Source organism: Geotrypetes seraphini, chromosome 5 (genome assembly GCF_902459505.1).
Source record: "Geotrypetes seraphini chromosome 5, aGeoSer1.1, whole genome shotgun sequence".
Classification (NCBI taxonomy): domain Eukaryota; kingdom Metazoa; phylum Chordata; class Amphibia; order Gymnophiona; family Dermophiidae; genus Geotrypetes; species Geotrypetes seraphini.
Window position 1 is genome coordinate 69,202,209 of NC_047088.1, and position 17,053 is coordinate 69,219,261.

Sequence of the window (17,053 nt, forward strand, 5' to 3'; positions counted from 1 at the left end):
GTGGCGTTCCTCCGATCACCCTCATCTGCATGTTAGAGTTTGCAGAATTCGTCGGACCTGCCCGGATCGGGCCTGATCGGACAGGTTAGTGAATTCTGGCTTTAGAAAATTGTACACACAAATTCTAATTAGTGTTAATTAATGCCAGTCATGGTGCCAATTAGCTTGTTAAACAATTAGTTGCGCATGCAAATCCACAATGTGTGCAGATTTGTATGTGCAACTTTGACCACACTATACATAATCAGGACCTAAGAGGGTAATTTCTACAGGTATACTTTACCTATTAAAACAGGCTTTCATAAAATTGCCTACCCAATATGCACATAATCCCCTCGATTGCATGTGCAATTTAATTGTGTAACGAGTCAATTAGTGCCAATAATTTGGCGTGTACAATCAATAATTGGCATTAACTGGCAACAATTTGGATTTGTTTGTGCATCTTGCTACCTGCTATTCTATAAAGATGAATCTTCAAGACTCAGCTTATAAGGTTATTGCTGTATCCCTTAGGTTTCTCAATATCGTTTCTTAACCGGTCCTCAGTGGCACCACCATGGACTCAATAAATTTTCATAGTCACTGGCTTTATGTGTCAACTCTTCATTGGACCTACTAAATTTAGTCAACTATGACCACTGATACATATCCCTGAAACAGACCACCAAGCTAAGTACTTTTCACTATTTATAAGCATAATAATAAAATTAATAATTGAATAAATTTAGTAGGTCCAATGAAGGGTTGATACATAAAGCCAGGGAGGGGAGAAGGGGGGTGCTTGCCATCAACGGCAGGAGAGAGTAAGCATCCCTCCTGCCAATCTTCAATTTGAAGTCTTTTTTTTTTGTGTGTGTGTTTATTCTGCTGATGTGCTGATTGCTATCACCAGCGATTTGCACATGCAAATTATTGACCCTCCATGACTCTCCACCAACCTAATTTGCTTGCGCTGTTTTTTAAGAATGATTCACCTTTTAGCTGCAACTGCAGTCCGTCAAATTTTATCGCAAACATTTGAGAATCTTCCCCTGAGTTTAGGTGTTCTTGTGGGGAGGAATTGTAGAGATTTACACTTTCATTCATGCTTTTGGAAATGTGACCATACGAGTATAAATGCTTGAAAATCTGTGTAAACCAAACAATAGTACAGTACTGTATAAACTCGAATATAAACTGAGATTTTTGGGCCAAAAATATGGCACCTATATGGTAGTATAGTAGGTTTTGGGTGGGTTTTGTTTGGCTCACATTTTCCACCATAAATGTAGTAGTTAAAATAACTTATGGGCCTGGGTCCTCCTCTCTATGGTTCACTGGCCCACCTATCAAGCTACTTAAGACACCTATGTGCTGCTGTACTAGGCTTTCCCATGCTAGGTGCTAGAGACAGGTATATACTGTTTCATTTACATTTCAGGGGGTAGGGGGGTCAGTGTGGGTGGAACACATACTTTCATCTCTCCAGTGGTCATCTGGTCATTTTGAGTACCTTTTTGTCCCTTATTGGCTTTTAAAATAGGTCTAACTCCGAACATCTAAATGACACCCTGGATGTCTTGAAAAAGGTTTATCCCTGCAAGATGTCAGAGTGCTAAGCCGGTCCAAATCCTCTTACAAGCCTCCTTAAGATTTAGATGTCCTGGAGGATGAATGCCCTGCAAGCTGTCTAAAAATTGGTTTTGAAAATCAGCACTTGGACGTTTGGGCGATTAATACATCCAAGTGCCGGTTTATGCCATTTTATGGATGTTTTTCTCTTTTGGAAATGTGACCCACAGGCTACCAAATCTCCTGTCAATAGACCCAGCTGATGATTTTTAACCACACGTATCACCTGACCACTGTCAGATTGCCACCCATTCACAACCAGAATAGAAAACATGCTTATATATTCTCTCTGCCTACTCCCCATCTCTAAGCTAAGTAATCTGGTTTGCTTAAAATCTTTTCCATTGTCTCCGACCTATCAAATTCAAGTTAACAGGCTTTGATTTGACCTAAGCTATAGCTTACAATTTAATCCATTGTTAGCACCTGACTTCACTACATTGCACTTTTCAGTAGAAGAATTTCAAGTCTGGCAATGAGATGACCTGAGTAAAAAATAAAATGCAGTTAGTTGTTTTATTTACTGTTCAGGTTTCTAATGCTTACACACTTTCCTTTTTATTCCCTTTCCCCTGGGACACTATAGGAATTTGTCCCATGAGAAGCTGGTTCAGCTGTATGGTGTTTCCACCAAAGAGCGTCCCATCTTCATTATCACAGAGTACATGGCAAATGGCTGCCTCTTAAACTTCCTGCGAGAGACCCGACGGCGCCTCCTCCCCAGTGAACTCCTGGAGATCTGCAAGGATGTCTGTGAGGCCATGGAGTACCTGGAATCAAAGCAGTTCCTGCACCGAGACCTGGTACGGTCCCCATATTTATATTGAAACTTGGTTATAGCAGTGAAATGAGAATCGGAAACTAGGGTCCAGACCTAGCTGACCTTGAACATTACTTCATCCTTTACTGCTTCATGTACAAATTTTCCTAATGCATTCTGCAGCATTATTTTTTTTCTTTGCAGTGGGAATCTACTTACTATTAAAGCCTGTTCATGTGTATAGTATGCTTTAGTAAATCTAACCCTTAAGAGTCGAAGTACCATAACATAGGGGTCCTTTTACTAAAGTGCACTAGCCGTTTTAGCGCACGCTAAATATTAGCGCACGCTAAACACTAACGCGTCTATTCTAGCGCGCCTTAGTAAAAGGACCCCATAATTTCCTCTAACCCAGTGTTCTTCAACCTTTTTATACCTATGGTCTGGCAGAAATAAAAGAATTATTTTGTGGACCGGCATCGGTCTGCAGACCGGCAGTTGAAGAACACTGAGCTAAGTCGTGGGCCATCTGGAAGCCTTCCCTTTGATGCTGCGACATCAGAGAGAAGGCTTCCAGTTCAGGTGAAGGACCTGCGTAGGAGTCACTGCCCATGGCTTTGTGCACTGAGTCAGTGAGGAAGAGGGAGCTGGCCAGAAGGTAACGCCACATCAATTACACCGCGAACCAGCGGTTGGAGAACACTGTTTTGGGCCTGATGCACATGCCGGCCCTGTGGACCGGCAGGAAATTTCTGTGGACCGGCACTGGTCCATGGACTGGTGGTTGAAGAACATTGCTCTAACCCAGTGATTCCCAACCCTGTCCTGGAGGAACACCAGGCCAGTCGGGTTTTCAGGCTAGCCCTAATGAATATGCATGAGAGAGATTTGCATATGATGGAAGTGATAGGCATGCAAATTTGCTTCATGCATATTCATTAGGGCTAGCCTGAAAACCCAATTGGCCTGGTGTTCCTCCAGGACAGGGTTGGGAACCACTGCTCTAACCTACCAACAAAAAAATGAGCTAAATACAGTATAAAAAGATTTTATTGCATAGCATCCTTGGCACTGAATGGGACAGGATGGAGAAGTAACCATTAGATCATAAAACAACTTTTGTTAGATAGGAATGGTTTCTATTTACCAGAACCTAATCTGAAATCAAAAGGTTAGTGTTATATTTCTTGCCTAATATGCTGATTGACATCATTTGCTGCAGCAACAAATTCTGTTGGTTACAAGACCAGATAGAAATCTAGTGCTTGTGAGGAGGCTCTTTCTAATATTTGTTTTATTTCTCCCAGTCAGATCTAGAAAATTACTGTAATAAAAAATATTAAAGTAGAAACATTAATTAGTAGCAAGCAGGTGAACGTTAACAAGTGCTTTATATTAGGCTACTTGAATTCAAGTAGAAATAAAAGTTATCTTGTTTGTAGACTCTTATACACCAAGGGCTCCTTTCACTAAGGTGCACTAGCGTTTTTAGCGTGCGCTGCATTGCCGCGCGCGGTAACCCCATGCTACGCGCCAAGAACTAACGCCAGCTCAATGCTGGTATTAGCGTCTAGCGCGCACAGCAATGTAGCGTGCGCTAAAACCGCTAGCGCAGCTTAGTAAAAGGAGCCCCAAGTCACAGAATGCAAACCTTCATGGCACTGAAATGCTATCACTGGTTCCTGCACAGTGTGTGCCCAAAGTTCAGGGACCTGGCATGCATTGTGTTTGATTAATTACTAGAACAATATCTGTTGACGTGATGGAGTCTACTTATGTTAGCTCTGTGTGGAATAGATTTCTTATCCTTATCTTTTGGTCTTTCACAGGCTGCCCGGAACTGCTTGGTAAATGAGAGCGGAACAGTCAAGGTTTCAGATTTTGGTCTTTCCAGGTCAGTTTCTCTCACACCCTCACCATCGACCACATTGACTATATAAGTGTCTCGCAAACGTTTTTAGCTCTGGCACACTAAACGGAGCAAATATTTTTCGCGGCACATTATAATTGAAATTATAAAATTGCAAAACCAAGAAAAAATTAAAAATTTGAGAGTTATTTATTTAAAGTTCCTTAAACTATGTATGGGTAATTGTAACTTGTGAAACTAAAGTAGATAGAATAGAATTGCTAATCAATGCAATGGATGAGCTTGTTTTTGAGTTCAAACTATCTCAAAACTAGGCTTGATAGTTGACGAGCAAACACACATATCATCCACCATCTGCAGTGGGTCTCTTTTTTTTTAATTTCTGTCAGAGCTGAAAATCCAAGTTCGCAAAGATAAGAAGATCCAAATAGTAATAAAGCCTTGATTGCTTTGTTGCTCAAGTTAGGATAACTACTGCATAAAAAATAAAAATAAAATTACTTGCCTTTAGTTTTCAAGGACTAATCGCACCAAAGAATGATGCTTGTCTGGGTGGCTGTATCCTTACACATGCAGATGTTCATAACATTGACAAACTCTTGCATAAGCGACATCCATGTCATCTATTCAAGTATATATTTATGAAGGGAATTTTTAAAATAAAGTAAAATTCTGGAATCTCCTATGACACACCTGGAATTTCTTCATGGCACACCACTGTGGCACACAGTTTGAGAGACACTGTTGTATAAGGTTCCATTCTTCTTTTATCAGATCAGGCATGTTTAGAGCTATGATGATGCTATCTTCTAGATCTTTTGGCTAAGATTGAATACCTACACATTCTGGTGGGGGAGGGTTTAGTCCTGCTATTTTACACCGTTGGGAACGGGATTGGTAGCATGGAATATTGCTACTCCTCTGGTTTTGGCCAAGTACTAGTGACCTGGATTGGCCACCGTGAGAACGGGCTACTGGGCTTCATGGACCATTGGTCTGAGCAAGTAAGGCTATTCTTATGTTCTTATTATGACCATTTCTTATTTTTGTTTTCCTTTCCTTTGGGTGTCATCCACAGGATTTGTGATGAGATCATAGTAGCGACAATGAGCACTTGTCTTCTTGAAATGACAGATTATAGTAAGATAAGAAACAGAAGCTCAGCTTCATCCTGGCTGAAAAAGATACCGTATTTGCCGGCGTATAAGACGACTTTCAGTACCTTAAAATCCTCCCCAAAGTCGGGGGTCGTCTTATACGCCGGGTACTGTTTAAATGCCCTTACTTTACATTAGAGAGCTGCACGGGGACGCCCCTAGGGTCGCGGGGATCCCGTGGGGACGCCCCCTAGGGTTGCGGGGATCCCATGGGGACGCCTCCGAGGGTCGCGGGGCTGGATGTACTCAGTCTTCTGGATGTACGCGGCTCTTCTTCTCCCTACCTTCTCTGCTTGCAGCACAGAGCTGAACGGAAGTCTTCCCGACGTCAGCGCTGACGTCGGAGGGGAGGGAGGGCTTAAACAAAGCTTAAACAAAGCCCTCCCTCCCTCCGACGTCAGCGCTGACGTCGGGAAGACTTCCGTTCGGCTCTGTGCTGCAGGCAGGGCAGATAAGGAAAAGGAGAGTAGCCTCGCGGTTCGAGTGGCTACCAAAGGAGAGGAGCGGCCCGCCCCGCCCCGGTTGTAGCACAGCCGGCCAGGTTCCCTTACTTTTGTGGCACTTCCCCGACCGACCGATAACAGCCCGGGTCCAACAATCCTCCCTGCCCTGTAGCCGCGAATCTAAATTACCTTCTTACAGCAGCTGTAAGAAGGTAATTTAGATTCGCGGTTAAGGGCAGGGAGGTTTGTCGGACCGGGGCTGTTGACGGTCGGTCGGGGAAGTGCCACAAAAGTAAGGGGACCTGGCCGGCTGTGCTGCACCCGGGGCGGTAGAGAAGATGTGCGGAAGAAGGGGTAGTCAGAAGGTAATTTAGATTCGCGGTTAAGGGCAGGGAGGTTTGTCGGACCGGGGCTGTTGTCGGTCGGTCGGGGAAGTGCCACAAAAGTAAGGGGACCTGGCCGGCTGTGCTGCACCCAGGGCGGTAGAGAAGGTGTGCGGAAGAAGGGGTAGTCTTATACGGCGAGTATATAACAAACTCTATATTTTAACTGTAAAAGTTAGGGGGTCGTCTTATACGCCCAGTCGTCTTATACGCCGGCAAATACGGTACTTAACAAAAACTGAAGTTCAATTTATTTGCACACTTTTCTTAATCACTGGTTGTCCCCAACAGTACGAATTAAAACACCGCCTTTAAAATCTCAGCGTTTGACTGCAGATGGAATACGATGGTACCTACTTAGAAGAAAAATGACAAAGCCATTTGATAGACTTTGTCATTTTTTCTTTTATTTATCCCCATTGTTCATTTTATTTTGGTCACTAAAACAGTTCAGAGCACTGCCAATCTACTGAGTGAATATTCAGATTAAAGATAGATTTATTCTGACTGAACATATTTTATTTGTTCATATCAATTACAAACATTCTTCAAACAAAGCTAGTTACAGCAGTGCAGAACAAATAATCTTTTCAAACAATCCAATGTTATAATATAAAGAACTAAAATTATAATTTAAAAAAAAAAAATCCTTAGCAATTCCAATAAAATAAAAAATGTGAAATATATATTGAGCCACACCTGAAGCAGCAAGTAGGCTAACAAAAATCATTAGGGAAGTCATTTATTAACAGAATGTGTTAATGTTTTCTTTTTTAATAATTTTTATTGGAAGCAATTGCAACACAGATGACTGTTTTCTGACTGAGAATGAGAAGAGACACATGCAGTGTCACTCCTAAATTCCTGACATAATCTGAAACAGAAATAATTTTCCCTTAACCAAAGGTCTGACAGAAACCTTGAACCAATCAACCTCTCTAAAGCAATGTTCATCAACTGCCAGTCCACAAAAATTTCCTGCCGACCCATGAAGAATTAGTGTCCCCTACAAGCGTATGTCCGTCTTCCTTCCAGCTTGGCTTCTCCTTATCTTCAGCACCAGCTGCACTTGTTTGCCGTGACAGCACACAGTAGCTCTTGCATGCTGCACGTGGCTGACCCGGAACCAGAACCAGGTCAGCAGCATGCAGCGTGCAAGAGCCACTGCGTGCTATCCTGGCACACAAGTGCAGCTGGCGCTGAAGATAAGGAGCAGCCAAGCCAGAAGGAAGACAGACACACATTTGCAGGGGACACTGATCCAGCTTCGGCAGAGGCTGGATGGCCCTGAACAAGTAAGGGAGAAAGGGGGGGGGGAAGGGTAGAGCACATTGGAACATGGGAGGGGCATGAATTTGGGACAAAGGTTGGAAAGCAGGAGGGGAGACACGAACTCGGGACACAGAAGGAAGGGAGGAGGCATGAACTTGGGACACAAGGGAGGGGACAGAAAAGGAGAATTGTTGGGGATGAGTGTATAAGTGAGAGGGAAAGATGGTGCACATGGAAAAGGAAGAAAGAGGAAAATTGTTGGGCATAGAGAGAGAGGAGTGAGGAAGAGATGCATGGGAAAGAGAAGAATGAGAGGGAGAAATGTTGGATATGGTGGTGGAGAGGGAAAAGCGGGACAGATTGAAGGGGATGCAAGGGGGAGGAATGTTGGACATAGTGATGGAGGGAGAGGTGTGGCATGGTGCTGGAGAGGAGTGATAGGAGAAATGTTGGGCATGGGGCTGGTAGGCAATAGTGAAAAATACTGCACATGATCCGGGGGATGAGAGAGGGAAAAATGTTGGATATGGCAGTAGAAGGAATGGAAGAGATGAACCATGGACCTCTCTCTCTCTCTTTCCCCACTCCCTGTACATGGGATGGAGACGGGGTACGGGACGGGGAAAAAGTGGGCTTACCCAGGGCAGCCAGTCCATAGGCATTACATTATGACCATTGCTTATGTTTTGTTTACTTTTTAAAGCGTCTTAAATCTTTTATTATTACATTACATTACATTACATTAGGGATTTCTATTCCGCCATTACCTTGCGGTTCAAGGCGGATTACAAAAGGTTAATTTAAAAATACAGAGTTACAATGATTAGCTAGAGAGGTAAGTTGTAGATTTTATAAACATTAACGGGTTGTTGAGGGTGAGGTGGTTTGTAAGAGAATTAATAGTTGGTCATAGTGGAGGTTCTTTTGTTGTTGTTAGTGCAGTAATGGGTAGATCAGATGTCGGTTTTAGAGTTACTAAGAGGTCGTGATGTTATTGCTGCTTCAGGAATTTCTTGAAAAGTGTGGTTTTTATTTCTTTTCTGAACGTCCTATAGTCTGGGGTGGTCATCAGAAGGTTGGAGATCTGGTTGTCCAGCCTTGCGGCTTGAGTGGCTAGGAGGCCGTCGTGTAGTTTTGTTCTTTTTACTTCCTTGATTGGGGGGGTATGAATGGGGAGTGTGTTTTTCTGTGTCTGGTAGTGGGTGCTTGGATGAGGCGATTGTTCAAGTATGATGGGCTGTCTCCGTGTAGGGTTTTAAATAGTATGCAGTAGAATTTGAATTGGATTCTTTCTTGGATTGGAAGCCAATGTGAGTTGATGAAGGCTTCAGTGATGTGGTCATGTTTTCTCAATGAGTCATGTTTTTTCAATTATCACAGAACCCTATAACTAAATGACTTCATTCAGTTTTACAAAACTAGAGGTTGCACTAGAGTTAAACCACTCTGCTGTATAAAAGTTCAAAATAAAATCCTGAAACATGAAAATGAAAGGACTGGACCGTGCAGTGCAATTTACAGAAGGTGTATGCTGAAACACAAAGGTATACAATGGAAAGAACAAAAGAATGTGATGAGATGTTTAAATGCTGCAGGTATGTCTTGGATGATGAATATACCAGTTCAGTGGGCTCCAAATTCCCAGTGAGGTGGTCTCCTCCAGAGGTCCTTCTGTATAGCAAATTCAGCAGCAAATCTGATGTTTGGGCTTTTGGTGAGTAAAAATCATATACAACAATTTCTGCTATGAAAAAGTGAGAAATCTGTTCTGGGATACGACCTTCTTTTTTTTGGGCACTGCTAATCTTTGCATCAGTTAGTGCAAACTGGTGGGGAGATTATTAGGTAGCATGTCTGGCAACCAAATGAAAAAAAAATATGCAAAAGTAAGTCATTTGGTTTGGTGTCAAAAAATGCATCTCATAAACCGTTATCTGTAGTACCTATTTAACTATACTGACAGACTTGAGTCCACCTTGAATGAAATATTTTTTCTGCTAGTTTTATAAATCAAGTCATGCAGTGAGACCAGTGATAGGCTGCTGAATAAGAAGGCAGATGTCAGCATCTCCTCACCATAGAGAGATGTCTGTCACAGTGTAAGATCAGGGGCTTCCTAAATACATTCCTTTTCTGTTTTACTCATTGTCTATTCTCCTCAGGAGTTCTGATATGGGAAGTGTACACTTTGGGGAAGATGCCATATGAAAGATTTAACAACAGTGATACAGCAGATCATGTCACCAAAGGTCTTCGCCTTTATCGGCCACAGCTGGCCTCAGAAAGGGTCTATGCTATCATGCACAGCTGCTGGCATGAGGTAATTCTTTTGGTAAAAATTCATGTGTTCATGGTGGCTGAGAATGCTGCATTTAAGTTTTGCATAGACTTACACTTTCTGATTATTGAATCCCGAGCTTGCCCTTATCTGCAAACTGAAGAATGATTTTATTTTTTATCATAGTAACTGATTTGGCTTGTCACCCTAGTATCTTTAATATTTCTAAATTACTTTCATTTCAGCCTGCATAATTTCAAGGTTCTTACTTCGATAATATTTTTTCCAGTAGAAAAGCACATGAGTCCTGAACCTGTGGGTAGTGCATCTTCATCCACGAGGGATGCAGAAGGTATCATCTTACATTTTCAACTCTGTCTCCCTGCATCACTGGGCACTGCCCTATTTCCTCAGTTTGTACCAAAGCAGAGATAACCCCTGAAAGAGGAGAAATAACAAGGAGGGGCATAGGGGAACTCCCCAATAACACTTTGTTCTGCTCTGCAAGAAAACACAACTCATTAACAAAGGCAACATAGCATTAACAAGGCGGATCGAAAACACCCACATACCTGAGTGCAACCAGCACTAACACTTGTTTGGCTCTGACTTTGTGAAGAGCAAACCTGTATAAGCACTTTTGTCTCTCTGAAGACGCATCTTCATATTGCTTCATCTTGCTTGAGTGCCATATAGTCTGAGGCTAAAAGCAGGCTACATTGAAAACTGATAGGGCCTCATGTGCTTTTCTACTGGAAAGAAGATTATCAATGTAAGATCCTAATCTTCCATTCCAGTGCAAAAAAGCACGAGTCCTAAACCTGTGGGACATATCTAAGTAGTCCCTCGAACGCACCACAGACACAAAAGCGAAGTCCTTTTGTGCTGCTACATCTACTCCGTAAAACTTAGTAAATCTGTATAGTGTGGATCACACAGCTGCCCTACAAATGTCCTCGGCGAAACTGTCCTAGACTTTGCCATGAAGAAGTCACACTTCTGGTGGAATGTGCTTTCAAATAAATTGGTGAACTTTTTCCACATCCTATGTAAGCAGAAGAAAAAAGAGGCTTTTAAAATCTAAGATGGTCGCAGTGGCAACAATTTTAGCGCAAAAACGGCCCAGGAGAGCTATAAAAACAGGATTTTAGGGGAGGGGAACCCTCAAGGAAGCCCCAGAAACTCTTCAAAATCCCCAATTCATCTCCACCCCATTGTCTCTCATAGACAGTAATGAACTGTACTCACTGTGCTACCTGCATCAGCTTCCACTATATGAAGAGAAAAAAAAGGCATTTTCTGCCTCAGATAAGCAAGCAGGATATCTAGGGGCTAATTTTTCAGGCTGCCTTTTCACACAGGCTGAACCAGCCAGAAACCCTCTACCCCTCTAGTCTCCAAATGATTCTTCTGGGGGAGGGAGGGGTTGAAACTGGTACCTGCTGGTCTCCCAACCAGCGTGGGGCCCAAAAACAGCCTGCACTCATGCGCTTCAAATGAAACCATGTTAGCAGACTCCTAGTAGCTAAACCCCATGCCAATCCAAGTGTAGGGCAGGCTGGCCAGACAGGTGGGCTGCCCAGCTAAAGACTTCAGAACCCTGAATCTTCAGTTTTTCCCAGGCAGAACTGACCCAGAACTACTGGGGAGTTCTAAAACACCCAAATTCTTGAAAAAATGTAAATTAATACCCGAAAATAATAAATATTAATCTGCGCAAATGAATGACACCTTCTCCTCACTTTCACAAGGAAAAAACTGAGGAGAGAGGACAGTGCCTGGTGATGCAGAGAGGCAGAGTTGAAAATGTAAGATGACATGTTCCACATCCCTTGCAGCAGTGGCATAGCGAGGGTGAGAGGTGTCCGGGGTGGTGTCGCCTCTCTCCCACCCTTTTCCCCCACCCTCGCCTCTGCTGCATGCGCCCCCTTCTCTTTCAAAATAGTGTGAAACAGGAGAACAGATTAACCACTATCAATGAGATCCACAAAAAAGGTTAATCTATTGAAAACAACAAACCATTAATTCTAATGGTGATCTTATAGTTTTAGAGTAAGTGAAGGAAAAGATCTCAGAGTTGCCATTCCCAGGATAATATTGTTATTGTCCAAAAGGGAATTGTGGCATATGGTTTCTTTCATTGATCAAACCTTCATCTTTAATTCTTATATTGTATTAAATATTCAAAATGGTTTTTTATAAAACATTGTTGTAAATATTACCACTCAAAACTGAATAACTCGTTATAGTTGAAGAGTATTTATCTAGTATTACCTAGTCTTATTTTTTGTAGATTTTTTTATAACAGCCCGGATCGCTATATGACAACACCTTAGCCCGGTTTGCCTTACATTACCCTGAGGAAGCCGCATGAGAGCGGCGAAACGGGTTCCCGTTGGTTGGATACACGGGTTTCCTACGGCTAGATGAATCCGCCGTTATTTACTACATCATGTTAAAAAGATAAGTGCCAGTTTAAGGCCTATTCATGATGTTTCATCTTTGCTATTTTGCACAGCCTATTTAAAATCTTTATCTATTTTTGCTATCTTGCTATTTTGCACAGCCTATTTATATCGATAAGCTGGATTAGCACGAGTCACTTTAAGAAATGTTTGCACTTTAGGCATTTTTAGCACAGTAAAAGATTGAAAAAAGATAAAAAAATCTACAAAAAATAAGACTAGGTAATACTAGATAAATACTCTTCAACTATAACGAGTTATTCAGTTTTGAGTGGTAATATTTACAACAATGTTTTATAAAAAACCATTTTGAATATTTAATACAATATAAGAATTAAGGATGAAGGTTTGATCAATGAAAGAAACCACATGCCACAATTCCCTTTTGGACAATAACAATATTATCCTGGGAGTGGCAACTCTGAGATCCCCCTTCTCTTTCCCCAAACCTCTTTAACTTTCCTGGCCCGAGCAGCGTCACCAACTTCCTGCCCGAGTCAGCGTCAGCTCTCCCTCTGATGCCACTTCCTAAGCATGGAACCCAGAAGTGACGTCAGAGGGAGAGCCGACGCTGGCATGAGCAGCAGGTTGGAGCTGCTGCTCGTGCCAGTGAAGAACTAGAGGTATGTTGGGGTGAAGTGAAGGCGCACGCGCGGCAGGTGGAGGAGTGGTAAGGAACGTTGGGAACAGAGCACCCGGGAATGACAGCACCCGGGGCAAACCACTCCCCCTGCCACCCCCTTACTATGCAACTGCCTTGCGGGTTAAGATGCACTTACCCATAAATTCAGGTCTCATGTTCTTTTTGCACTGGAATACTGCTTTAGTGTATTTATAAACAGATGAGTGGAACATTTTACCTGAGGAAACATTTTCCCCACATTAATCATTCCTGGGTTTCATCACAATAAAATCATAAAACTGTACATAAGAACATAAGAAGCGCCATCTCTGGATCAGACCTTCGGTCTATCAAGTCCGGCGATCCACACACGCGGAGGCCCGGCCAGGTGTGTACACCTGGTGTAATTTTTAGTCAAACTAGAAACAATACTAGCAATAACAATCTAAATAGATAAATAACTGCAGCAAAAAATGTTGCAAAAAGGTTATAAGCCAAGTGGTGGAAATATCCTTTGAAAAACCATTTAAGTAAAGTGGAGAAAAAAGCCTCAACTAGTTTTATATGCAGACGGCAACCCAATGAGTTTTTTAGCCGTTCTTAATCTATATCATAGGCAAAAAAACCTCCACTACTTCTCTAAATGTAATCTTTCAAAATAGGAAAATATTTCACCACTCTGCACAGGGAACAGGAAAAAGAACCTTCAGGAAGGTTACACTTATCTTCACAGCTGTTGATGTAAGCCAGGACCGCGATCCAAAAACGCAACGATATTCCTACAGTCACATTTCTGGCATTGAAGTAAAGACAAGGAACCGATGTCCATATAAAACTAGTTGAGGCTTTTTTCTCCACTTTACTTAAATGGTTTTTCAAAGGATATTTCCACCACTTGGCTTATAACATTTTTGCAACAATTTTTGCTGCAGTATTTTTTAGTTACCCATATCCCTCTATGCCTCTTGTAAGGAGATGTAAGACTGGAAAAGATGTCAATTATCTCTTGTGGAAGAAGGAAAGCCTCAGATCATGTGTCCATTTTCACATGCCACTGGCCATTCAGCTAATGTGGACAACAATGTCAATCACTGGCCATCCTCCACCACCCTTAATAAATGCGCAAAAATCATGCTGTGCAAACTTGCACTGATAATATATAAATAATATCAAAAGTGTAAAAACCATATATCTTGATAATATCAGGCAACAGTATGATTTTTGCACATTAATTAAGGGTGGTGGAGGATGGCCAGTGATTGAAATTGTTGTCTACATTAGCTGAATGGCCAGTGGCATGTGAAAATGGACACATGATCTGAGGCTTTCCTTCTACCACAAGAGATAATTGACATATTTTTTTCCAGTCTTACATCTAGTTTTATGATTTTGTTTTGAATTTTGTAACCTTTGGTTGCTAATTTTTTTTTTTTGTTGTTTTTCATCACAATAGTCCATTAATAATTCTTACCTGAATGGATGCCCCAGTCTCCAGAGATGAAAAAATTTGGCTTCTAGTGCACATTAAATAATTTTTTTAAACTGCTTTACCAGTATAGGCTGGATTCAATAAATGTAAAAAAAATCCACACTCAGTGTCTTTCTATAAAGGCCACTCCAGGTTAAGCACTCTTTATAGAATATCGCCTAGTGGGGATTTCCATTTCCAACTTTGGGCACAAGAACTTACAAGTCTAATTTGGTTTAAATCCTGGTGCGCAAGTAGTGTGCAGATTTCTGGAATTTTGTAACACTGCGCAGATTGTTTCTGAACTCACCTGACCCTCCTATGCTCTTTCAATGACCACACCCTGTTTTGGGGTGCACACCAAAGGATTTGGCTATGGATCTTTATAGAATTGCATGGAACCAGATCCATGTGTAAAAATATATTAGTGCCAATTAATGTCAATAATTGTTAACAGCCAAATATTGATTGTTAATGGTTTGTTATCTAATTTATTTGCATATGGATCTCAGGATCATGAGCGGCTTTGGGCACCCAAATTTGGGATACTATATTTTGCTTTATTAATGTCCCTCAGCCATTCCTTGAAGACCTGTATCATTTTGTTTTCAGAAGAAAATTAAGTCTCTGTTTTACTCAGCATTGAGTTGTTAATCTCTATCTCATCAGCACCTCACTATGTATTTGCACCTTTGCAGAAACCGGATGAGCGCCCTGCCTTCAAAATTCTTCTTAGCAACATTCTGGATTTAACAGATGAAGAATCTTGAACTCTGATTTTCTACCACTTTTGTTTCTTCTTTCCTGCAAAAATGTTCCAGACTGATGGAGGAGTTTACTGCTCAGGTTTCTGGCAAAACATTGCAAGCTAGAAATGCCTGGAGTAGGAACTCAACTGGATTTCACTTATTTACCTTCAAAGAGTGTTTCAGAGCCTTTAATCTCTTCAAACAATGAAGATTCCAATCAGCATCTCACTGACCAAGCATAAACCTGGTGAAAAGACATCTGTTGTAGACTGGAAGCTTTGGCAATGGAACTAATTTCTTGCAGAGATAAAGTACTTTGACATGGGATTGCGGGGAGCATTACACTGAAGTTGAATCACTGAAAGGTTGCTGTCAGGATTCGTGACAGCTTATGAGCAGCAGGAGAATGAGGGCCCTGTTTTAGATAATCGCAGCTATGCCTTTGGCAGGTGTCAGAAAAGGGAAACAAATCCAAAACCATTTTCAAGTGTTTATTGCTAAGCAAGATATCACAATAAATATACAACGCCATTTTAGAAATCATGGATGATGGCATATAGACGTTTTAGGCCAAACGGCTAGAGCCTGTGACATATTTTATAAACACAGGACAAATGGAGAAGCCTATTGTGAAATTGGCCTCTCTCCACCCACTAACCAAGGCACCCTAAAAGTTTTCAAAAATGTAGAGCACATCGATGATGATGATGATGATGGTTCAAAATGTGGTAATGTAAAATGTTCGGGGGGGAGGGGGAAAAAGGGTGCCCATGAAGCTGAAAACGGCCCACAGGAACTCACACCATCATGTCTTGCTCCCTTAGAACATACATAGTGAATGCAAGGTCCCCGTGGTTTATCTGGTGTCCATCAGTGTCTAAGATGCAAAATGTCTAGTTGCCTGTGATGGCAATACAAAATGTATAGGGCAATGTATCGCAAACTGTGTGCCATCTGAGATTTCAGGTGTACTATGGCACTGGGGAGGAGGAGAGACGCTGATGCCGGCTGATTGCCTACAGGACGTGCATCTCGTGAAGAGGCATGTCCTGTAGGCAATCAGCCAGTGCCTCTCCTTTTCTCTGGCCCTTTTCCGGAACAGGGCCTGTTTGAAGGGCCTTTGCATATGCGCTGACGTTGATGTGATGACATCACGCACTTCCGGGTGTCTTGAACTGCGGTTTAGTGTGCCCCGGTTCGAGATTGTGAGACACTGGTATAGGGTGTGCAAAACATTCAGCACTGCTCTCAAGTGCAAAATGTTTATTTATTAGGATTTTATTCACATCTTTTTCTGTAGTAGCTTAATATGAGTTACATTCAGGTACACTAGCCCCCTCTTCCATGAAACTTCGATAGCAGTTTCTAGCGTAGAGAGCTATGCTGAATGGTCCACGCTGCTCCCAACGCTCATTGGAACTCTATGATATTTTCCCTTAATGATCTTATATTAATTGCTTGGATTAGTAGACAAAAATATATTATATGATATACGTGTTTACATATGTTATGGTAAGGGTGGGAGGGGGGTTAAATTTCATTAATTTAAATATGATTGTAATAGAAATTCAAGTAATGTTTGTAAGTTTAAATATAATTTCCGATCACACTTGTTGTAAGATGTAAAAATGAATAAAGAATTGTAAAAAAAATTAAAAAAAGGAACTCTATGAGCGTTGGGAGCAGCATGGGCCAATCAGCACGGCTCCCCACGCTAGAAACTGTTATCACAGTTTCGTAGAAGAGGGAGTAGTTCTTTCCTTGTGCTCACAATATAATTCTGTACCTGAGGCAATGGAGAGTTAAGTGACACCCAAGGAGCAGCAGTGTTAAAATTAAACAAATAAAAATAGATGAAAATTGGTAATAATTTGTATACATACCTAAACCAATGCTTTAGCCACTTTGACATGCAAAGCATTTAGCAATGCTCTGAAATGCAAAACATAGTACAGTACTCCCCTGAAATTTG

At 41.7% G+C, this 17,053-nt stretch overlaps 1 protein-coding gene across 1 annotated transcript in view; it reads left to right on the forward strand.

The window, feature by feature from the left end:
* BTK (Bruton tyrosine kinase) overlaps nt 1–16,669 on the forward strand; it is a 103,350-nt gene extending 86,681 nt beyond the window's left edge. The window contains exons 15-19 of the mRNA XM_033943900.1: nt 2,201–2,417; nt 4,204–4,268; nt 9,095–9,213; nt 9,662–9,819; nt 15,031–16,669. Of these exons, the coding sequence (XP_033799791.1) occupies nt 2,201–2,417; nt 4,204–4,268; nt 9,095–9,213; nt 9,662–9,819; nt 15,031–15,102 (631 nt within the window). The 3' untranslated portion in view covers nt 15,103–16,669. The remainder of the gene's footprint in view (nt 1–2,200; nt 2,418–4,203; nt 4,269–9,094; nt 9,214–9,661; nt 9,820–15,030) is intronic.
* The last annotated feature ends 384 nt before the right edge of the window (nt 16,670–17,053 follow it).